Below are 24132 nucleotides of genomic sequence, written 5' to 3'. Positions count from 1 at the left end.
AAATATCCTTGAGTGAGGATTATTAAAAAAAAAAAAAAAAAAAAAAAAAAAAGGATGTATAAGACGTGTTAGGTAGATGGTTCAGTTATTATTCTCCCCTTTCACGGGTGAGAACGAGGCCCTGGGATGTTAGTGGCTTGCTCGGGTCACAAGGGAAATGGACCCAGGCTTTCTGCTCTTGGTGCAGCGTTTTCTTATGTGCTGTGTGGCCTCTGATACAAAAATGCATGCGGATAATTCTCTAGATTAGGGGTGTCGAACTCAATAAGAGAAGGGGCCAAAATCTAAAATCCAGCCTAAATTGCGGGCCGAATGGTTTACTGAACAGTCATAAACTGTCATTGTGATGGAAACGCAGCGGAGTGCAGTGATGACAGCGCGGTGCGGGCCACATTGCAAGGCCTGGCGGGACGGATTTGGCCCGCGGGCCTTGTGTTTGACACATGTGCTCTAGATAGACAAGGAAGTGGGTAAGAAGGGCCATGGGCAGTGAGTCTGTGCACAATCCAGTAGAAAAACGGGCCTCAGAACTTCGGAATACCCAGACCCATTTGGCACACCCCAGCCTACCCAGGAAGAGCACAGCTCTGTCTTCAGAGCCACCACACCTGGTGACCGGAAGCCCATCTACAATCACAGGTCTCCTGTGTGAGGTGGAGTGGAGTTCCCACCTCAGGTGGCTGGGCATGCAAGACACCTGCCACCTTGCTGGCTCCTGCCCAGTGGTGCCTCAGTGAGGCTGCGGGAGGCGCCCTTTGTGCTGTGTGCCTGGGTACTACTGACTGTCAGAACTAGAGGACATGTGGGACGTGGGCCCAAAGCGGGTGAGGGGAGAGTGCAGCTACTGGGGCATTTCTGGTGCTCAGGTTCCTGGTTTAGGTGGGACAAGAGAATTCTGGGTATGGGAGAGAGATGCAAAGGACTCTGGGACCTGACTTGGGTGACATTTGTTGGTAGACTTCTTTTTTCCCTAGGTTGTTAGAAATGTCCAGAATTCGAGAGATGAGTCACCTGACTGCACTTTGCACCCGGTGTTCTGTACGTTGGGGTCCTGCAGACTTGGAAACCAAAACCTCAAAGCAAAACCTTTCCCTGGGTCAGACGGGAGGGTTTGTGGTGCTGGCCTCACCATGTGGCTCAGTAGAAAGAGCTCTTGGCAACCTCAGTGATGGCATTGCATTGCTTCATGTGGGGAAGTTACTTGGAAAGAAAAAGGAACAGCTTGTCTTTGGAGACCATATTGTCCTTTGATGTTGGGTGGGTGGTGACCTAAGAGCAGCCCCATGCTGTGGGTTTGAGGGACAGGGTATGTGTGACCAGGAAGGGGGAGGGGGGCGGTAAGGACTGCAGGGCCCAGAGTCCAGCACGTGACTCGTTAGCACCACACTGACCAGTTTTATTCACCGGTTGGCCCTCAGCGCTGCTGAAAGTGCAGGGGAGCGGTTGGTGGAGGTCGGGAGGGGGGCTGTGGTGGGGGGCTGCGCTTTCTTCCCTGTGCTGGCACATTGTTCATAGTAAGATAGTCAAAGGAGGGTCTTTCCCCTGAAAACACACGGGTGATCCTCATTGCTTGGTTTTGATACATCGAGTCCCTTGCCTCAATCTTCCTGACTGTCTGAGTGCACAGGGGTCCTCAGGTGTGCCATCCTCAGAAGCTCAGGATGTCTTCCCAGCATGCACAGTGCTTGGGGGTGCCCAGATGTGGGTCCTCAGAATGTCTGCCCAGGCTGCACTAGTGCCCGGGTCCCCGGGGATGGCACCCCGGGGTGCACGGTTGGCCTTCAGAGCAGAAGCAGAGGGATGCCTGTCTGCAGGTTTCACAGCATCGTCTGCTCCTGGAAGTTCACACACACAGATGCATCGTGTCTGTCTCGCTGCGGGGAAAACGGGCCTCTATCGTGTGGTTTGGGGTGATAGCATGCCGGTGGTCCATCCCGTCCACGGTTGGCTTCCGCTCTCTGTCCCTGCACGCTGCCCACAATGAAATAAATGGTATATGACCCACAGGAGGGCTCGTCTTTTCCCAGCGCTTCACGTTCCCAGGGGTGTCCGGTTTCCCGCCACCATTTACCAAGCGCTGTCCTTAAGCAGCAAAAACTGGTTTTGCAAAGTAAACAGATACCTCCATACCCCCGGGTATCCTCTTCCAATGAGGATGCGGGGGCTTAATAAGTTACTGGCCCCTGGAGGAGGCAGCCTGACCCTTCTCCTCCCCGCCCCCTTCTCCTGGCTCCTTAACACTTGAGCAAGCAAGGAGAATGAGGGAGGGCCCAGCCTTCCCTTGGCGTTGGGGCTGGGGAGGAGGGCTGGATCAAAGGAAGCCGGTCTTGCCTGGAGCCCACAGGGCCCCTGAAGTTCCTGGCCGACCCCCCACGGGAGCCAGCAGGCCTGGGCTTTGAGCAGCCGCCTGGGAGATGAGCCTTCCCCCTAAACTGACTGCGTGGGGCGCCCGGCGGAGTCAGGGCACAGGGTCCCCCCATGTCCAGCTCTGAGCTGATGATGGAAGAGGGAGCTTCCGCAGGCAGCTTCTCGTGGGGTTGGCAGAAAGGCCCCGGGGCTTGGCAGCAGGCCGGGTGCAGAGGGTGCAGTGGAGCAGGGAAGGCTCTGGAAGCCGGATTCCTGGCGTCCTGCAGCAGGAATCGACCTGACCTCAGACTGGTCCGTGTAGGCTGTGAGGAGGGGGGACAACCCGGCCTCCGTAACGTGTGATGGGTCTGGTGGCTCACTGCACCCTTCTTAGGACGGGGGGATGGTGATCTTGGGCTCCCCACAGAGAGCGCCCTGCACCTGTGCCTCTGTGCGGCCATGGTGTGGAGGGAGCAGCTGCTCTCAGCAGGTTAAACAAAGGGTGGATCAAGGCCCACCCTGCCTCCTGTCCTGATTTTTAGCTCCTTTTTCACGCTGGACAGGGTGTCTGGCACTTCAAGACTTGCTTGATTCCTCCACAAGCCCTGTTATTACCCCTTTACGTGTCATCAGCCCCCAGCTTCTCATTCTCTCTGGCCAGTGGTTAGAGTCACAGAAGGAGAAACTAGAAACCTACACAGGGCTTGCACATCAGAAGCTCTCCCCAGTTGTCTGTCTGCAGTGTCACCAATGCGGGTTCTATATACGCAGTCAGGCCACCTCCTCCCCACCCCTCCTGCTCCCCTGCTTTCCCACTGCCAGGCTGACCTCCCTCCAAAACTTAGTGTGCTTCACTTTAAGGAGCACATGCTTAAAGCATGTAAGTGTGGTCATGTAAGAAAAATGCCAGTGTTCTCTAGAGGGGATTCTGATGGAGGGTGAAATGACATTATGTTGGAGTTTGCTTTTAAATTCTTTTTGGCCCTGACTGGTTTGGCTCAGTGGATAGAGCGTCAGCCTCTGGACTGAAGGGTCCAGGTTCGATTCTGGTCAAGCGCATGTACCTCGGTTGCAGGCACAGCCCCGGTAGGAGGTGTGCGTGAGGCGGCTGATTGGTGTTTCTGTCTCATTGATGTTTCTAACTCTCTGTCCCTCTCCCTTCCTCTCTGTAAAAAGTCAAAACATATTTAAAGTAAAATAAGATAAAAAAAATTTTTGTTTTTTATATAACAAAGGGGAAAAGAGGGAGGAAAGCCATCTTGCTCATTGTTGAATTGGAGCGGTGGGTACCTGAGGGTTTATTGTGCTGTTGTCTCTCCTTTTTTTTTCTTTCCCTTTGGAACTTTTCACTATAGCAGTGTTTTTAAAATGGATAGGATTCTCCTGGAAACTTTCCCGGCTTGTGTATATTTTTGGTGCTCTTTCACAGATTCTTTACCTCCTTAGAGACGCGTGTTCCACTCACACGCTAGCCCTCGGCTCTTATGTCCTTGCTTCCTCCCGCTTATTGAACACGCACAGGCTTCTTTATGTAACGGTTTCTGAAAGCTTGCGTTGTACTCACCCACCCCAGGATGCCCAGAATTCCACCAAGTAACATTTTGTGCAGGTTTTGGAGTACTTACGTTTCAATAGTAATATGCGTCTTGTGTTTATTGGACAAACGTTTATAGAGCGTCTATATATGAAGACAAAAACCTGAGGACATGAGTCATGTGGGCGAACGACCCTGTTCTCCAGTAATTAACTTCTTAAGGGCAGAGAAAGCCGGGGGTTTTTGTGTGCTGGTATCCAGCAGGCCTGTGGGAAATGGGAAGGAGTAAGGCGCTCCAATGGGAGGCCCAAGCACCGGTGCAGGTTCCGGACCTGGCTGTGGCAGGCCACCGCCGGCACCTGTCCACGTAGCCCAGGAGGAGAGCGGGTGCTGGGATGGAGCGGAAGGGGGCGAACTCGCACTTGTGTGGCCCCGTGAGCTTCCCGCTCACATGGGCTCGCTACGAGTCGGGCGATAAATAACGAGTGAGAGAACATTGGCCATGCCAGACCAGTCCACCTCACAAAGGCTCCTCCCTAGGCCCGTTCCCTGGCCCTGGGTGACGGAGGCTGGATTTGTACAGAATGGCCTGGGTCTCTGAGTTTCTGCTCTTGACCCTGCACTTGACCCTGTGGTGGTGTCCTCCTTGGTAACCCTCTGCCTTGCAACATCATCCTTGCCCCTTCAGCCTCTCCCTCTGGCAGGAGTTGGCCTGAATGGGCGGCCTTGGTGGAGGAGCGCTGGGTTTGAGAGTCAGGCTGACTGAGGTCAGGACCCCCAACGGAGTGTGTGATGCTGGGCAGCGTCTGTTCCCTGGGAGGGATCCAAGCTCTTGGTGAACTCCAGCACCCACAGGGGATGCAGACTAGTGCTGTCTCTAGAGTGCAGTCTGGCTCTAACACCTAAAGCTCACCATCCACGCATCCTACGGCCCAGCCAGTTTCAGGCCTAGGCGAACACCCGAGAGACACTCCCGCGCACAGACCCGGGAGACTTTGTGCAAGAATGTTCCCAGCAATTCTGGTCACAGCCGCGAAGCCTGGAAATAGCCCAGATGCCCGTCAGTGGAGACGGGATGAATGCACCGCGTCATGGCCACACAATGGAATATTATACAGCTGTCCAAGCACGTTAGCTACAGCACGTGCAGTGATGTGGACGGTTGTAGCAATAGCATACATATGAGGCGGAAAGAGCAGGGGCTCCCAAAGGTCACATACAGCACTATTCCTTTCCTTACAAAGGTAAGAGCAACTAAAATAAATGTACCTTTTAGAAATATTTACCAGTCCAGTAAAACTGTAACAAAGACAGTGAGGGAGTGTGTGCTTTTTTTTCCTTAACCATTTTTAGAGAATTTATTGGTGTAACATCCTATATAATAATCCTATTTAATAAAAGGGTAATATGCAAATTGACCGAGCATCGGAACAACCAGTCCTTATGACATGCACTGATCACCAGGGGTCAGGTGCTCAACACAGGAGCTGCCCTCCCCGGTGGTCAGTGCACTCCCACAGGGGGAGCACTGCTTAGCCACAAGCTGGCTGATGCTGGTGAGCTAACTGCCCACCTCCACGGCAGTGCTAAGGATGTCCAACCACTGTCAGACATCTTCCCGAGGTCTCCAGGACTGCTAAACGGTGCAGGCCAGGCTGAGGGGACACCCCTCTCCCCGAGTGCATGAATGTTGTGCACTGGGCCTCTGTGATTCAGGTGGATGGTGTCTTAGATGGGAGGAGGCAGGGGTGGGGCTGGGGCCCCGTCTAGTTAGACCAGTGGTTCTCAACCTTCCTAATGCCTCAACCCTTTAATACAGTTCCTCATGCTGATGGTCTTAGGCGACCTTGCTAAGTTCTCAACCTGTAGGTCGAGTAGAGCCTAAGACCATTAGAAAACACAGATATTTACATTAAGATTCATAACAGTAACAAAATTACAGCTACAAAGGAGCAGTGAAAGTAATTTTATGGTTGGGGGTCCCCACCACATGAGGAGCTGTATTAAAGGGCCGTGGCATTAGAAAGGCTGAGAACCACGGAGTTAGACAGAGGTTACTGTCAGAGGCTTAGCCCTTGCTTTGGGTGCTGGGTTTGCAGGTGGTTGTTACAGTGTGAGAAGGAGCTACATGAAAGTGAGCCCTGTGTGACCACAGACAAGTGTCAGGAGCCAAGGATTATGATTAATAATTAACCCAGCTCTGTGCACGTTAGGCCCAGTGCTCCTCCCCACCCCAAGTGAGTTTTAGCTGGGGTGGGGGTGGTAACTTCTCCGTAGCTGCCTCTCCCCCCTCCTGCTTCTCTCTCTGCCCGCCGCTGCCTGCCTGTTCTGCTCTGGTCTCCCTCCGCAGTGCTGCTGGCCGGAGTCCCCGTGGCCGCCCGGGGCTGTGCGCTTCCTTAACTTACTTGCTTCCTATCTGTCACACAATCGGTGCCTTGTTACCAAGGCCGCTCCCACTAATCACCTCCACAGGGGTGTGTCTTCCTAATGAGAGGTGGTTTCCCCGAGGCCCATGTGGCCAATGGCTCCCCAGCTCCTGCTCACCCCTTCTTCCTTCGGAGGAGAACGCTCCCCCACTCCAGCTAGACTCCACCCAAGTGGGTCGAGGGGGACGGAAGGGACTGTGTTGAGGGCTGCTTCTGGGAAGCCTTCTGAAAAGGAGGAAGGCAGTGTGCCTTCCTCCCCCTTCCTCCTCCTCACTCTCCGGAATGCAGTGCGATGCCCAGGTCCCTGGCTCCCTCATAGTCTGCCTGTCTTCTCATACCTTGGATCTTGTGTAAGTCACTATTTTTAGGTCTCCGTTACTCTCAGATTACTGTAATTCTCGGGGATGTATCGCATCACCAGCGCTGACCCCCGTGGTCCTAGCGCTGTGAGTACCTAATGGACTGACAGGGGCAGCAGGATCTGACATTGGCATCTGGACTCCGAGGAGCTGGCATTGGGTCCTGCGCCCCCCTCACCCACAAGTTAACCCTACTGAACTCCCCTAATTCCAGGAGCTAGGGACTGTGCCGGGGGCACACAGCTCAGCAGCCTGGATCGTCAGCTGTTGAGTGCTGTGTGCCCCCACACTCATTCCTGGAGGTGTCATTTTCACAAGCGAGTGTCTGTGTGTCTTACACCTGCTCAGGCAGACATTACTCATCGATCGTGGCGCTCTGCCTCCCGAGCCCAGATCCAGCTTCCGAATTCTTCTCCGAACGGCGCTCCATGTAGCCAGCACCAGCCACCTAGGCCTGGCACACAGGCTTGACCCCTCCGTGACCTCTGGCATCTCAGTGAGAGCTCCTGGTGCCTCCCAGGGCTTCCGAGCGGGGCATCTGACCCCAGGAGCTGTGTAAGCCCCGGGGACTGTTGGGAATGCCCTCAAAGGTCAGGCCGGGCCGCCAGCCTCATGCTGGGGAGGACCGCCCAGCCCGTTCCAGCTGCAGCACCTCCCGTTCGCCATCGCTTCTGCCTGGAGTCCTCTTCTCCCACCTCTCTCCCGGCTCACACCTTTTCTCCAGTTTGTGCGACTGTCACTTACTTTTCTGGCAGGCCCTCTGTGATCACCTGTCTGTGTTAGCTTCCTTTTCCACCACCCTCGATCGTCCTCCCCTGCTTTCTTTTTCCTCTGAGTACTCAGTCCTTCCAGGCACATGCCTGTGGCATGTTTATATGCTTATGCATCTCCCCGCGCCTGCCACAGCATCCCCAGTGGTCAGAAACACTTCTTGATCAAGTGTATTTGCCTGGCTGGTTGCAGGTGCACCAGGAGTACCGCCGGACAGTCAGGATTAAGTGGGGGTGATACACACAGTGTGGAGCCCGGCCTCTGGCTTATTAAACACTGGGATGAATTATCATTCCAAAGAAAGCGTCCTTTGTCCACTGGAAGGCGGACGGTGTGTGCAGTGGTCTGTCCGAGGCCTGCAGGGCCTGTCTCACCAGCCCCTTCCTCCCTGCGGTCAGTCGGCTCAGGGTAGCCAGCAGTTGGTGAGCAACTGCTGTGAGCAGCCCCCGCAGAGGACGAGGGGCAGGGAGGGGACGAGGGGCAGGGAGGCACCTATGCCCAAGCGCCTGAGGATCCCAGTCGCCCCAAACGTGGGGTGCAGTGTGCCGGGGTGTGGGAGGGCAGACGAAGAAGGGGTCATTTCCCACCAAGGGTCGTGGGTCGTTACGGTATTGGAGGGGAGTTGCAGGGTGGAGGAAGGGAGAGCTTGGCATTAGGTGTGTGGGGGGGGCGGGGGGTGTCAGGCCACCCACAAGCCCCTGCCCACCCCCGATGCTGGCAGCTGCCTTGAAGGCGATACCATCTGTTGAGATTTCACTTCCTGCTGTGAGGTTAGTCATTATAAGCTTGTCTTCTTAATCTCCCTCCTCAACTGTGTCCTGAGCCGCCCTCCCCCGGTTTCCTGCTGCAGAATGAACTCTTGGTGGTAGAAGAGCCCCCCCCCCCCCCAGGCTCTCTGCTCTCTAGAGGAAGCCGGTCACTTGCTGCAAACCCCCAGATGAGAAGGGACCATTCTGCCACTTTCACGGAAGTGGGGAGTAGAGGCGGGGAGGCCAGAGGCGGTAGCCATCTCACCTCGAACACTCGCCCACCGTGGGGCATTCACCGTTACCTCGGTGCTCACACAGGACCGGAATGACTGTGCTTCAGCTTTTAGTATTTCCTGAGTGCAGGTAGTGTGCCCCACCCGTGGTTGGCATCACTCATCAGCCAGGCACACCTTCCCCGGACTGGCCCTTAGGGTTCCCAGCACCACACCTGCCAGCCCTGCCAGGCTCTTCCTCTTGAGACCAGGACGTGAGAGTGAGGAAGGGGCGGTCGGGCACTCCCGTCCAGTCCTTCCCCCTGGCTCAGATGTCTCACATCCCCTTCGTTAGGGCACCGGACTTGCCAGCCAGCGGGCCTGTCTACTCCCAGGCTTTGGGTTCCTCGAGGACAAGGCCCAGCCCCATGCACACTTCCCGGGCACCCTCGCTGCTTCATGCCAGTTTTGTTCAGTTTGTCTGTCTGCATTTCCTGGGTTTGAGGACAGAGGTCTTGTCTGCTTACACCCCCACCTCCAGCCAGCACACCACCTGCCACCCAGGCGGTGCCCAGGAGACATGGTGTCAATAGGAGGATGGAAGGCTGCCCGCTGTCCTCCCTGCCCCCAGCCTCCTGCCCGGGGAGATGGCCCTGGAGGCCTGGTCGTCTCAGGAGCCTCGGTGCATTTCGTCCTCTGACGTTCACACTGTGGGTGACGGGGGTGGAGGCTGGCTTCCCTGCCTGCCTTTCCCTGCTCTCACAGGTCCCGGCAGGCTGCCACCCAAAGCTGGAGGCTCCCTGGCACACTCTGCCACTCCGACATGCCCCTGGGGGGGAGGGAGCTAGCTACAGCGCTGTGAGGCAGCAGGTATGCGTGCCGAGGGGAGGTGGGGGGATGAGTGTTGGGGTGAACAGAGGGTGCCACAGTGGCTCTTTCTATACCCTGTTACCCCCAGCCCATCTACTGCTGACATGGAAAGGCCACGCCTGCCCCATTGAGCTCTGTAGCCATGCCCAGGGCAGAAGGTACCTGGGGGGGGCAGCCTAGAGCCACACGCCTGACGAGGGTGCAGGGTAGCAGTGTGGGTCCCGTGGCAGTGGTGGCCCTGCCTGCTGTGAGCCCTGCACTGTAGGTCCATCTTGGCCCTGTGTGCCCTCCCCACCCTGCACCTCTGGCTGGTGGCTGGTGCCGGCTGTTCAGCCCTGCCCCTTCCCTCACCTGCCCATCAACAACACTGTTGACTTTTCCAAGAAGCTCAAAGAAAGGGCTTTACAGCCTCCGGTTCAAAGTGTTAGATTCCTCACTGCCATAAAACAGGGTTCCTACATCAACCCCAGCCACAGATGATGCTGTGTGAGTGGGCAGGTGGGGACAGGGCGCCCCAGAGCCACCACACACACACCCTCCCCCACCACTCACCCCACCCCCCAGCATGGAAGTGTGAAGACAGGTCCACGCCTCTCCCCCTCCCTGGCCTCCTGGCCTGATCCTCTCAGTCCTTCCTCACCCTCCCCTGAAGCCCCCACCGGAGGGTGGCCCTGGCCGTGGGAGGCCCTCAGTGGACACTGGATGGAAGTGAGTCCCGGGAGAGCTGGGTGTCTGACCTGATCCAGAGTGAGGCTGTGCCCTCAGAATTTCCTTCTCCGGGCCCCTGTCTCCCTGCTCTGTAGAGAACCTGTAAGGCTCTTCGGGTCTTAAATGCCCATTCTTACGCCCCCTGCTGTTGGCTGTGTCTGTATACAAGGGTGTGCGTCCACCTGTAGGGCCATCTGGGCCCCGCGTGCCCTCCCCCCTGCACCTGGGGCTGTGAGGGCATCTGCTAAAGCTCATTCCTGAGGCCCAGCTCTGGCTGCTGGTGTGTAAGATGTACTGTGCACGATGGCCCCTGAAGCACCATGTATGGGCAGGAGTTCTTCTCAGAGCAGATGACAGCAGCGCCCTCCCCTGCTTCCGGGGCTGCCCCACTCCTTCCGTGGTGCAGGCGCTCAGAACACGCACTTGCCGGCATCAGATGCGTCGGCTGCACCCACAGAGCAACCCCCAGTGTCACACCAGCCCTCGAGGGAGGGTGGCAGGCCCTCGTGGGGACACTGAGGTGTCCCCCGTCCCGCCGGGTTGGGTTTCCCCTGGGCTCTTCCAGGACGCGTGGGCACGTGCCTGTTCTCAGAGTTGGCTGCTGTGTCAGTAAAGATCTGCTGTGCTCCTCTGTGCCAGCCCTGTGGCCCCGTTTCCAGCCTCCCCTTCTTAGAGAGCCCATCCTTAGAGATAGTCTCAGTCCCTTTACAGATGAGGGGGTGGCTCAGAGTGGGATGGTGACTTGCCTGAGGTCACACAGCAAGCAGCTTTGCCCTCCCGGGGTGGTGTATGGTGGCTGGTGTGTTGGGTGTGGTGGCTGGTGTGGTGTTGTGTATGGTGGCTGGTGTGTTGTGTGTGGTGGCTGGTGTGGTATTGTGTGTGGTAGTTGGCGTTAGAGTTTCCAGGTGCTCCTTCCCACAGATCTCCTCCTCCGTCAGCTCAAAGGAAATACATATTTGTTTTCCTTTCTGCGGACAAAGAATGGGTTGGGTTTGTTTCTGTGAACACAGCCCTGAGGATCTGCAGTTCAGAAGTGGTCCCCGGAGGGGGTTTTCTGATGGTGCAGTGACTGCTGCAGCCTGAGTCGGTGGCCTTAGATCGCTGGGTCCCACGATGCTGTGTGGCCTCGCTAGGGAAGCTGTGCTCCTGGGCTTGGCGAGGCCCGAGCGGGTTTCAGGCCCAGGGGACCCCGGATTAATTGAGACAAGGCGGACCAGATGGCTCCGGTCTCTCGGCAGCTCTCCGAGACGGCCTCTTAACACGAAGGCACTTCATTACCCGCTCATTTCGCCAGGGCCCCACCCCAACCACAGCCCTGGACCTGATGGGATTTTAACACGTGGCCCCGTGGGCCCGGCTCCAAGCAGACGGCCGAGGATAAATCATCGGGCTCACACCCCCTCTCGCAGCTAAATTAGAAAATAGTGCTCTTAGTGGAATTTGCTGTGGCGCCTGGTTTGGGGTCAAGTCTCCGCTGTACTCAGATGGGGTGACGTGGTGGGAGGCATGATTGGTGGGCAGGGGCAGCGGGCTGTAACTCACGAGTCACTGGAAGCTAGCAGGCAGACTGGCCTCAGGAGGCACTACCTTGGTTTGGCCATCCAGAAGCCGTGTGGTGCAGGGGACAAATTGCCTGGCCTTGAAGCCCCGTCACCAGCGCTGTGCTTCGGTTCCCTCGGATGGGAAATCCTGGCCGTCTCCTCCTGGCCTCCTCACGGGAGTCGGGCTGGAGCGTAGAGATGGGCCCGTGTCTGTGGATGGGAGTGTGTGCCCAGGCCAGGCGGTCGGGCAGTTGTGGCAGGGCGCTCAGAGCCCTCCTGCCAGATCCGGTAGGGGGTATGGGGGGCGTCACCTGGAGGGGTGCTGGTGATGCTGGTGATGCTGACTTCTGGGTCTCTGTGGTGCCCTGCGGTGTCTCAGCGAGGGAGGGACCATGTGCGCGGTGTCATCATGCCATCGCTGTGAGGTGTGAGGTCTCCTCCTCACGCACGGCCGGGGAACGGGGCTGGGACCCTGGGGAGACCGTTCCTGTCTGAGTCACGTCTGCAGCTCAGGAGTGGACATTAACCTTGCTTTGAATCCCAGGCTCGGGTGGAAGCATGGTGCAAACCGGCACCACAAATCCTCTCTGGGGGGGTTTTAACTTGCCCTGGTGTCTCCGGGCTGTGGCACCTTCAGGCTCCTGCCCGGTGGCCGATGGTCGGGGGCAGAGCAGCTGGTTTTCATGACTTGGTTCCCTCGGTAGTGTGTGTGTGAGAGAAGACATCTCTTCCCCTCCCTCCCCCCCAAAAAAAAGACATTTTTCAAAAACTTCATTAAATTTTGAGGAATATTTTCTGATCAGTCTAATTTCTTCAGCTCACTGTTAGCAGCTTTTTGCTGCCTCTGAGCGGGCAGTTTACCTGACAAGGCAGGATGTCAAAGTGCTGTGAGATGGACAAATAGGATTAGTGTTGAGAGGGGAGGAGATCACTGGATGAAGGGCTTCCGGGTGGCTGGTGGAGGAGGTGGCTCATGCACGTCCCAGCTCTCACCTACCTGTTGGACTCCACGGCTGCTGCCTCCCTGGGAAGCCTGCACTTCCTGGGCAGGGTTGGGTGGCGCTCCTTGCTATGTTGCTCTGACACCTGTTCTGTGCCAGGATCAGAGCTCTCAGCTCACAGATGCTTTGGATTGGGGGGGGGGGCACACTCCCCTGAGGCCGTCGTGTTTCTGATTCTCAGTTGGGACTGAGACCGTGGCGGGGCTCCTGTATGTCTGTGGCCGTGTGGGAGGCCCGTGGTGATGTCCGGACCACCTTGATCTCCTTGGCGACCCCGAGCATCACCTTCCACCTGGCTGCCTCTGCCGGGTGTTTGCGTTCACTGTTCTGGGAGTTGCCTCTCATGTACTCGGCACCAGCAGCTCCTGTTCACACCCCCAGGGAGGGGGGTCCTTCCCTGGGCCTCACCTCTGGCCTTTAGCAGCATTTATTTTTCCTCCCCAGCAAAATGTCAAGAGATAACATTCCGCTTCGTTCAGGGGGAGAAAAGGTTTCTTCTCGTTTCTTTATGAAATCATTGTTCTTAACCCGACAGTCCCAGGGTTTGGAATGGAAACGAGATAACCTTTGCCGGGCACACACAGGGAAGTGTTTACTCCCTGCAGCTTTAACAGGACCTGGCATCTTCCACCGGCGGAGAACACGGCCTTTCTTGTGAGCAGGCTCAGGGGTCAGCGTGGGCCCTGGCGGGACGTGAAAGCCTTTACAGCCAGGCCCCTGCATATCCCTCAGTAGCAGGTGGCACCGGGACCCAGAGCCTCTGTCTCCAGTGGCTGGTGCTCTGGGAACCCTCCTTCCAGCCTCCTGCCATCGCCCCGCATGCAGGGCCCAGGGGAGCAGGCATTTGGCTGGCATCATGGGCACAGTGAAGCCATGGACCTGGGTGCCCGTCTCGTCTCCTTTGCTGAGAGCAGCAGAGAGGTCCCCTCCTCCACAACCCCAGGGGTGTTGTCAGGTGTGCGTGTTGCGTGTAACCAGGTGCCTGTGGAGTCTGCTCATCGCCCTCCCTCCTGCACTGTCCTCCTGTCCCTAGCAGAGCTCCATCACCCACAAAGCCCGGAATGGGGCGCCCCGCCGTGACCTGCACTCTCCCCACCGAGTACTTGTCACGAGATCATTCTCGTGGGAAAGGGATGTCTTCCTGCCACTCACCTTCCTGGTTCTGTCCTTTGACCTTCTCTCCTGAGAGCCAGTGCCCCAGGCCTGGAGACTCTCCACCACCACAATCCGGCCCGTCCCCCACCCCCCATTCCCCATTCACCCTAGGCTGCCTCCAGGGCTCCAGATCAGGGAGCTGGGAATCTGATGGTGGCCTGCTGGCTGGGCTTGCCTACACCTCTGCTGACACAGATGCAGCACTGGGACCCGCCAGCTGGGGTGACAGACGCTTCCTAGGGAGTGTCCCTGCCTGTCCCATCCCTGCCTGACACGTGTAGGGCCTTGTTTTTATCATGACAGCCCCAGGGGAGCCATTGGAACGGATAAGGTGCAGCCTGGGTGGTGGTCATTACAGACACTTTCCAGCCCCCCCACTGCTGAGAATCCAAACACACCCACCCTCCTCTGGCCCATTTTTGTGACTTTTCCTTTGATTCGCGTAAAGCGGGATAAATGCCGTTAGTCCGGTTCCATTCACGAACAGAACCTGGGGTCTCCCAGTATCTTGGGTTAGGATCCGAGAGCAAACCTGGTGAAAGTCCACCCTGGCTCGCCGACGTCAACTCCCCGCACCTTCTGTGGGGAGGGGGCCTCTCCAGAAGGCCGAACTTGGAACCTCACTCTTCTCTCCAGCCTGAGCCAGGCCTCAAGGACCAGGAGACAAGACGGAGGCTGCCTGGAGGCTTGTGGGCACCCTCATCCCTGCCCGGGGATCTGACAGAGCCTTTGTGAAGGCCTAGGTGGCACTAGGAGGTGCCCGCTTTGGGGAGTGATCAGGCACACCTCTGGGCTGGCACTCCCTCTCCTCGCTCAGCCCCATCCCATGCCAGCCGGTTGGTGACCAGGTGCCTGCCAAGCAGGCCAGCGTCAGCTGCCGCCTCCACAGTGGCTTTCTGTTCCCAGTGCCAGGCGGGAGGGCCCACTCATCAGCAACCTCCTCACGTCCCCGCTAGATGGAGGCCCTGGCCGGCTGCCCTGGAGCCCTGCCACCCCGAGGGACCCGTTTGCTAGGCTCTCCTCAGGGCCTGATGGCCACCAGGTCCCCTCAGCATGGGTGTTGGGGTGCCTGACACCACGAGCCACCTGGGCCCGTCGGGATCTCCCGATGCAGCTCGTGTGACAGGCCTTTTTCATTTAAATGTAAAAAGTGGCGCTCGATTCAGTCCAGGGGACACGTTTCGGTGTGTTTGGGAGGACTTGGGTATGCGAAGCCACTTCCCAGATCAAGTGTCTCCAAGGAGAACGTAGTGTCCGAGCTGAGATGTGCCGTGAGTATAAACGACACACTGGGTTTCAGAGACTCAGCGTGAGGCAAGAATGTGAAATATTCATGGCTTCCTGCCTGCCGATGGTGTGGTGGAGTGATAATACGTGGGTTAATTAAAGTATATTATTAGAGTATTTTCACCGTTTCTGCTTTTTGAGGGGAGCAACAGGATCACGTGAAATGACTATCATATTTCTACTGCCCTCGACACTCACCCCCCTGAGCCTGCTTTTGCCGGAAATGTGGGTGGTAGACCCGTAGGAGATCAGTTAATTGCTCTGGAGTGGTTTGGGCCACAGGATTAGACCTTAGAGACCCATGCTGTTTTGAAAGGAAAAAAATTTTAAAACACACAAAATATAGTTTGTTCATAAAACATAACTTTAAAAAAAAAATACATTTTATTGATTTTTTTTACAGAGAGGAAGGGAGAGGGATAGAGAGTTAGAAACATCGATTACCTGTCTCCTGCACACTCCCTACTGGGGATGTGCCCACAACCAAGGTACATGCCCTTGACCGGGGATCGAACCTGGGACCTTCAGTCCGCAGGCCAGTGCTCTATCCATTAAGCTAAACTGGTTAGGGCATAACTACTACTACTATTTTTTTTTTTTTTTTGCAATTTATTTTCAGTTTTGAGTATTGCAAACATTACTTCTTAACTGCACATGTGACACCTGTTTCTTGGGCAAAATTAGCAAGTGCTGACGAGGCGGTGTTAAACACACGTGGGCCGCCTAGCATGCTCCCAGCCGGCTTTTGCTTCGGTCGTCGCATGGCAGAGATGCCACTGTGCGCTATCGCAGCGACCTGCCGGGTGCGCCCCCGCCCGTGCCTCCGTGAGAAACCTGTGCCTGCGAGCGGCCTGAGCACGGGTGGGGCTGCTGCTCCGCACACATGGACAGAGGTACCCGGAGGGGCTGAGGACAGCCGTCTGCTGGAAGTCGGGCTGAGCACTGGAGCCCTGTGGGAAGGTGGGGCAGAGCCTCCCGGACTCAGGGCTCACCCGGTGGGAGTCCTCCCTCCTGCTGGCTGAGCCGCTGGGAAGTGGATTCCGCCCCAGAGTGGACTGCGGAACCCCTTGGTGAGCCATTCACTTGAGAGACAGTTTTTTTCACGTTGAATTTTCCCCAGGCCTGAAGGAGGGCTGGGGCTGTTGCACACCTCAGACTCCTGTCCAGCACAGGTGCTTTACCCGCTGACAGGTTAAGAAAACAGTAGCCATCTCTGATGTGCCATGACCCCAGGTAATAAAGAAAAACTTTCTCCAACACCAAGTGGCGAGGCGCCCGATGCATTGGGAGTGGGGTACGCCTCATATTTTAGCATCCTTTCCCCCCAGGTTCTGGTGTGGACAGGAGCCACGGAAAGATGATGAGGGAGGATAAAGTCAGTGCGTTCACTGCCTGACGGCGCTGGCATCCCCCGGCCTGCGTGCCCAGGCCGCCATTCTAGCCTGATGATTCAGAGCCGGAGTCCTGGGGTGTTCTGCTGGGCCGACTGTGTGATCGTCCCCCCTTTCTTTGTCGGCGCTCGCTGGCAAGGTGCTGAAGGCCGAGCTTCAGCAAGTGACACCATCGAGTGAGTCCTGGAAAAAGTTGGAAACATTTTTAAAAGGCATAAGAAGAGCGTTTGTTGGTGAAGGATTTCTATAGCAACCAATTTTATTATTTATTCATTTATTTTATTGTTTAAAGTATCACAACTGGTAGTACACATGTCTCCTTTTCCCCCCCATTGACCTGCCCCTGGCCTCCCCTACCCTCCAGCGACCACTTTCGTAAGGCCAAAGCATCCTTATGAAACCTACCCCCTTCCCTGTCTTCTGTGAAGCTAGGTTTCTCTCTCCTCGTTTGTAAGCAGCGAGGCCCATCTGGACAGGGAGGACAGCCTGTCCTGGCGGTGCTCTGGGGACGCAGTGGTGGCCAGGGCACACTCCTAGGAGGGCTCATCAGAGGCACCGACACCGAGCATGACTGATGGCTGCAGCCGGGCCGGCGTTCAAAGCCCCTCGGTGTGAGGGCCAGAAGGCAGCCCGCTCCCCGAGCCTCTCTGACGGCGCCGATTAGCGGTGATTTATCCCTCTCCCTGGGAAGCCGCCGCTGTCAGCCGAGGCTCCGCATTTGCCACGTGGGCTGGAGACCAGGCGCACACAGCATCCTGAGCCATCCATTACAGACCCCACGGCAGCTCTTTAATTCTCACTCTGGGTTTTTAATTGCATGAGCAAACGATGCCATAAAAATAAAGCCGTCTTTAAAAAAAATTAAAAAAAAAATTAAAAAAAAAAAATATATATATATATTGACTTTTTACAGAGAGGGGTAGAGTTAGAAACATTGATGAGAGAGAAACATCAGTCATCTGCCTCCTGCACACCCACCCTGGGGATGTGCCCACAACCAAGGTACATGCCCTTGACCAGACTCGAACCTGGGACCCTTCAGTCCGTAGCCCGACGCTCTACCCACTGAGCCAAACAGGTTATGGCAGTGGTCGGCAAACTGCGGCTCGTGAGCCACGGGCTGGTCTTTGGCCCCTTGAGTTTTTAGCAAAGGCCAGCTTAGGAGTACCCTAATTAGGTTAATAACAATGCACCTACCTATACAGTTTAAGTTTAAAAAATGTGGCTCTCAAAAGAAATTTTAATCATTATACTGTTGATATTTGGCTCTGTTGACTAATGAGTTTGCCAACCACTGGGTTAGGGCAATAAAATCGTCTTTTAAAAAGACTCTCACCCCCAATCTTGCTGTCCTGGCATGTACCATATCTTCTCCCCCAGGTCTCTGTACATGTGCAGGCATAGTGTTCACGTAGTTATGATCAGGGCAGAAGTACAGCTCGGGTTGACGTCTCACATTTGTGTATACCCTAACTATTCCTTCCCGTCCCACAGTAGCATGTTCATAGTTATCTTGTGGTGGCTCCACACGCTTCCAGTCACTGGGTAAGCTCTCATTTGGGTCATCGCTCTTTGTTTCTGTTTCCTGTTCTTAATGGTGTCTTTTCCTCTTTGTTTCTGTAGGAGGTTCTGCAGCAGCTGATCGTCATGAACTTGCCCAATGTTTTGATGATTGGCAAAGACCCGCTGTCTGGTGAGTGAAAGCCGCCCCCCGGGTGCTTGGCCCGTGCCGGTGGCTCTGGGCAGCTGTCGGGCACAAGAGCTCCGGCTGCCGGCTCGGAGCCAGCGTGGTGAAAACAGTGACCAATTCGGTGACATTTTAGAGCACATGTGTCAAACACAAGGCCCGCGGGCCAAATCCGTCCCGCCAGGCCTTGCAATGTGGCCCGCACCGCGCTGTCATCACTGCACTCCGCTGCGTTTCCATCACAATGACAGTTTATGACTGTTCAGTAAACCATTCGGCCCGCGATTTAGGCTGGATTTTAGATTTTGGCCCCTTCTCTGATTGAGTTCGACACCCCTATTTTAGAGGGTGCGGTTATCACCCTGAGGCATGAAGCCAAGAGCACATTTCTTCCTTCCTTAAGAAGGAATCCTTGCAACCCCTCACGAACGAGTGCAGAGGCAGCAAGGCCACTGCTTCCGTGGGCTCAGGGGCCGGAGTTATATGGTGGCCTAGTGAGGGATTGGAGGGAAAGGGGGGGTATCGCTCCTCGGTAAATGTGGAATCCATGACACTGTGGCGGGGCCGGCACCTTTTGGGAAGAAAGTAAGAATCTGTTGAGGGCCCTGGCTGATTTGGCTTGGTAAATGGAGCGTCGGCTTGCGGACTGAAAGGTTCCAGGTTCGATTCTGGTCACTGGCACATGTCCAGGTTGTGGGCTCCATCCCTAGTAGGGGGCCTCCAGGAGGCAGCTGATCAATGATTCTCTCTCATCATTGATGTTTCTCCCTCTCCCTTCCTCTCTGAAATCAATAAAAATGTTTTTTAAAAAAAGGATCTGTTGAGGGAACTCACATCTCTCCCTCGGGGATCCTGTGATGCTCTTTGAGTTCGTGGTAGGTCTCACCACTGCACCTGAGGCCCGCGAGGGGAAGGGTTCCGAGTCCCAGCCTCGGACACTGGTGTGACCTTGAAAGACCGAATGAAATGGCTCCTGGACATCTTCCTGAAAGTCGGAGCTTAATTCACACTCGTCAGGTAGTTCCCGCGCTGTGGCTCCCGGCCATCAGCTCACAGGCCTCAGGGACAGACGTCTCGCCATCAGGGGCTTCCCGTGTTCCAGTGGAGACCTCGCTGTGTTCTGGGGCCTCCTGGGGCAGGCCAGGGCGGGCAGGAAGGTCCGCCTCGTGAGAGGCTTCTACAGAGGAACTAGCCGCCCTCTGTGGCCAGCTCCTCCCCTGCTCTCTCCGAGGCTGGCCGTCCTCTCTCCTGACAATGTGACAGCAGCTAGAGCTGGCTTGAGAGGGGAGGGAGAGGGCGCCGAGTGGCCAGCAGCCGCTTTGGGGCACCGGGCCAGGTGTGGCTAAGCAGTATTCCTGTTGCTGGGGGGAGGGGTTCCTCCTGAGCCCGCTGGCCGATATGTCTGCCTTTTGTCTGCATGTGCAAAAAGGAAGAGGTTTTGTTGACCTCCGGTTAGTCCTCTGCTCTGCTGGCCCAGGAGCCTCACGTTGGCTTTGCTCCCAGCCGCACACACCCTTCCCCACCCATTCCCCCCCCCCCCCTTTCGCCGTTGGGCCATTTGTTTCCTGGCTTTATTTCGTGGTTCCCCCAGCCGCAGCCCTGGGCCTGGAACAGCAGGGCCTCTCCTGGTTTCTATAGTAACTTCATGAAAGTCGGGGCTCTCCTGGTCTGGTGGGAGCTGGTATTCAGGGGAGAGGAGAAAGATGCCCAGAGAGGTGGGTGGTTCAGGCTCAGTTCTGCTCTGCCATCCGACCTGGAGGTCACAGCGTAAGGTGAGTGGAGGAAGCCTGAGGAGCAGGGCAGAGGGATGCCCATTCCCGAGCCCTCGGTGAGCCCACCACGTGGTGGACATGGTACATGGACCACAAAGTAGAATGGAAGGCGCTTGTGGGATGGACTGTGCCATCCCTATTACAGAGGAGGAAACAGGCTCTCCGAGTGTGAGTGACAAGCCCCAGGCCCTGGGTCTGTAAGCCAAGGTGCTGACTGAAATCTGCTCCGTTCGACCCCGGAGCCTGAGCTCCCCATCTGTACCCCACGCAGACACGCACGTGTCAGGCTGAGCTCTAGGCGCCCGCCTACAAAAACAGCCGTGGGTGTGGTCCGACCTAATATTAAATAAACGTGTCCTCCGCTCCCGCCAGCCACCCTGCCGCCTCGTCACCCTGCAGAGCTTGGCTACTTCCTGCCGACGCCTCCTCTTTCCCTCCCTGCCCGTGTCCCCACTTCCTGTGCCCTCTGGGGACCCCTGAGCCACCAGGCACCTCCACACACCACCCCTGGCTCCAGCCCTCCCTTGGCGGACTCGGGTCAGGCCCCTTTGTGACCCACACGGGCCGTAGAGAACACAGGTCCCCGCCTGGGGTCTGGTGCTGAGCGGAAACATCTGCAGAGATGTGGATGCCGATTTGAAAAAACCCTCACAAACCCAGCTTAATGAGGGTGCAGTTTGCATGCCATAAAAATTATGCACGATGTAGTGACCTTTTCCATAGATGGACACAGCCCTGCAACCTTCACCACAATCCAGTCTTAGGACGATACGGGGAGCCGGATTTAAAGCCGTGACAGGTGAACAGAGTGTCGCCTGGTCCCCAGCTCCGCGTAGAATGGACAGACATCACCCAGAGGGGCTGTGGCCCCCGCTCTGAAGAAGTGGGAGATGAGCCGGGGAAGCGAAGGAGGAGAATGCCGCCCAGGCTGCAGGCTTGGGGGTGGGGGGGGGGGTGGGGGGGGCTGTTACCGTGATGTCAGGACCAGAGGGACTTGGGCTGGACACGCGTGTGGGTAGGTTAGGAGGGAAGTTTTGGGGTGGGGGTGGGGGCTCCCAGCACAAAGGAGGTTGGCAGGCCCCTCAGCGAGAAGACGCAGACCCGCGTGCCAGAGCAGGGGGATGCGTTTATGGGGCAGGGTTTTCTGTTTTCTGTTTTAAAAATAGACCGTGATGCATTCGGGGCTTCTTTGTCACTAGTCCTCGAAGTCGGTTTCTTTCTGTGGGGTGCCTGGGAGGCGGGGCTTTCTCACCAACGCCGTCACACGCGTTTCGGGAGCTCGCCAGAGCTCCTTCTGGCTGGTGTTGACAGTGTGCTGTCATTTGTAACGTTTCACCGTTTTTGGTTATGTCTCGTTTTTGGCAAAGGCAGCACAGTGGAGTCAGGTGCCAGGGGCAGGACAGACCCCAGCAGAGCTCCTGATCCACCCTCCCCCGTCACACGTGACACTGAAAGGCTGAGGGAGAGCACTCATGGAGGCAGTGAGCACAGTGGCCCCTTGGGGAAGAGATGTACTTCTCATTAGCTGTTTCTGTGTGGAGACATCAGCCTCTGATCCCAAGCAGCTGTTTCTAAACGCCCGGCAGGACTCCTGGGCCGAGGAGGGGCTGCCCCGCATCCACACCCTACGGGATCCTGTCTGTGAGCACCATGGCACCTTGGAGAATGGCCTGGGGTCCCACCAGTTGCTCTTTGACGGTCTGGCCCTCAGTTCTTCCTTTTCTCCCTCTTATGGTGGTTACACAGGGTCTTCAGGGCACAGAGCAAGCACCTTGAGGAGTCGGAGCCTTCTGAGTCCCAGAGGCGGCGAATGGCCTTCCTTCGCAGCTCCGTGCAGGCCGCTGCTCTGTCTGCGGCAACCACGGGGCCAATGCCTGACCTCCCAATAGGCCAGGGGCCTTGCTGCCTCTCCTCCTCCTCCGAGCAGGCTGCCCAGCCAGCGGCTCACACAGGAGCCCACCCCAGGCTTGTCCTCCAGCTTCTGTTGTCTAACGCCCACCTTGCTGGTCCTGGGGGCCCAGAGGTGAATTGGCTGTCTCTGCTCCAGAGCCCCCAGCCTGTGTCGGGGCAGGGAGGGGAGAAAGCACCCAGAACCAGGTCTGTTCCAGGGTGAGCACGCTGTACACAGAGTGCAAAGCAGGTCATGAGCTCTGCCTGGGCAGGCAAGGAAGACTTCCTGGAGGAGGGGCTGTGTGACAAGGCGTGGCAGAGCAGAGAGCAGAGGGAAGAGGTCCAGGTGGGCGGGGCTCAGAGGAGGAGAGCTGTGCTGGGAGTCCCATGGGGAGCCGCAGGCCTGGGGCACAGGGAGGGAGGCAGGCTCCAGTCCCAGGAGCTTAGGTTTCAGAGGCTGGAGGGAAACGGAACTCCTGACACTGTTGGGAATTTAATATTTAACCCTCTCCGTGTTTACTCGCTCTCCTGTCAAGAGTGTCCTTGAAGTGCTTTCCGGGTCCCATAGAAACCTTCCCTCACAGCCCACACCGCACAGCTCTGCTTTCTGGTGACTGGCTGGGAACCAGGAGACCCGAGTGCCCAATGGTTTGCTCCCTGGCCCTGTGGCAATCGAGGAAGGCGGCTCAGAATCTGATTGGTTAGGAACAGCCTTTTTGCCACTGAGAGCGTTCTTTTAAAGAGCCATGAGGGCTGTCTCCCTTCCCCTGCCGTGGGCCTGGGGTTCTGCCCGCCCCACTGCCCTGCCGGCCCGGCACCTGCTGGGTCCAGGGTCTCCTGTGGGGGCTAACGAGCATTATGTCCTTTTCCCCAGCCTTAGTGTGTTCACTTCTCCCTAACTCTCATCTCTACTCCCTAATATATATCTTATTTTCGCATTTGCAAAAATCTAAGTTCCTTTGAATGAGGAAGAAAAAGTAAGCGAGACGAATCCTCAGGCATTCGATCCTGTTACAGTTTCCTGTCTCGTCCTGGAGGGAGCAGGTCCAGAAAAGCCCCGAAACACTCTGTCCAGCGCCGGGCGTGGGCCGCTCCTTGGCTCCTGCGCTGCTGCTCAGTCCGCCCAGAACGCGGGGCTGCTGGCCGGGAGCCGAGAGCCAGCGCCCCGCTCTTCGAGGAGCGTGAAAAGCTTGCCTAACCCCAAGGCCAGGCGAGCGTGGCAACCCGGCCAAATGCCGGCCTGTGAACGCCCCCGGGACCTGCCTGGATACCAGACGTTGTTTTAGTCAACTTCTTGGCGGTGCCGCGCACACAGAGCAAATGCTCCCGGGCTGCGGCAACCTCGCCATGGCTTCCGGCAGGACTGACCTCCGTGGCCGCCCGAGGAGGGACCAGATGCTGTTTGTCAAAGGTCTCTGTGCTCCAGGCAGCGTTGGGGCTTTGCGTTTTCTGCGTGGGGGGCTGGGAGGGACCCTTTCTCAGATCGTCCGCCACCGCCTCGCCTACAGCCAGCACAGCCCTGGGTCCCAGTCTGCGCTCTTGTGGCTGAGTCTCCGGTGCTGACCTTCAGCCGCTGGGTGCTAGGACTCGGGCTCCCTCTAAGCCTCTGTGGTGGGGCAGGCGGTGGGTAGGGGTCATTCTCAGTGGTGACACTGTCCGAGGGCCGAGGTGGCTGTTTCAGATGGTTCTACAGCAGAGGCTGGTCATTGTCCACCAGCAGCGGTGCTGGGGGTTGGGGAGTGCGGGGCGCAGGGGGCCGACGTGGATGCGGGTGATGGACACGCTGGGATAAGGGGAGCCCAGGGAGCCCAGGCACCATTGCCCACGTGACCAGATGCCTGCCAAAGTCTGAATTTGATAAACCTTTATTGAATGACTAATTAAACAAATGGGAAGGGAGGCCTGCTTACGTTAGTGCCCGTGGGGGCCACATGTGTGACGTTCTCAGTATAAGAAATCCAGGTGTGGGTTTCCCAGGGGTCGCTGTCCAGGCTGTGCGGTGGTGTGTACAGTGCCTGCCTCGTACCCCATGGGCCAGGGTGGGCACGAAGGGTCCCCATGTGCCCACCCAGAGGAATTGACTATCCACACTGTTCTCAGCAGTGCCATGGATCTGACTCGGGGTGGCCCCGGCTGACAAAATAATAGGCAGCTGTTCTCGTCGTAAGTAGGGCCTCCAGGAGGGCCCCCAGAGCTGAGCCCGTGGGCTGAGGCCTGGGATGTAGTTACTCAGGAGACACACATAGGGCCATGGTCATGTTCAGTGCCATGCTCTCTTCAAATCAGCGAGGCAGCCCCATAATCGTCCTTATGAGGGGGCGGGTTTCACATGTGAGACTAGGGAAGGCATGGTGAGTGGTTGATTCTCACACGTGAGCCCGGAGAAAGCAGAATTAGAATTAGTAAGAAGATACATGTGTGCACTAACTTCTC

At 56.8% G+C, this 24132-nt stretch overlaps 1 protein-coding gene across 2 annotated transcripts in view; it reads left to right on the top strand.

Annotated features, from left to right (window-relative positions):
* The window catches only part of CCDC88C (coiled-coil domain containing 88C), a 103580-nt gene that overhangs the window by 25125 nt on the left and 54323 nt on the right, over nucleotides 1-24132 (top strand). For both annotated transcript variants that reach the window (XM_045571934.1, XM_036411686.2), the window contains exon 4: nucleotides 17974-18043. In XM_045571934.1, coding sequence (XP_045427890.1) covers nucleotides 17974-18043 — 70 coding nt within the window. The remainder of the gene's footprint in view (nucleotides 1-17973; nucleotides 18044-24132) is intronic.

The sequence above is a fragment of the Pipistrellus kuhlii genome, unplaced genomic scaffold, assembly GCF_014108245.1.
Source record: "Pipistrellus kuhlii isolate mPipKuh1 unplaced genomic scaffold, mPipKuh1.p scaffold_m20_p_41, whole genome shotgun sequence".
NCBI classification, from domain to species: domain Eukaryota; kingdom Metazoa; phylum Chordata; class Mammalia; order Chiroptera; family Vespertilionidae; genus Pipistrellus; species Pipistrellus kuhlii.
This window is presented reverse-complemented; position numbering and strand designations above follow the sequence as displayed.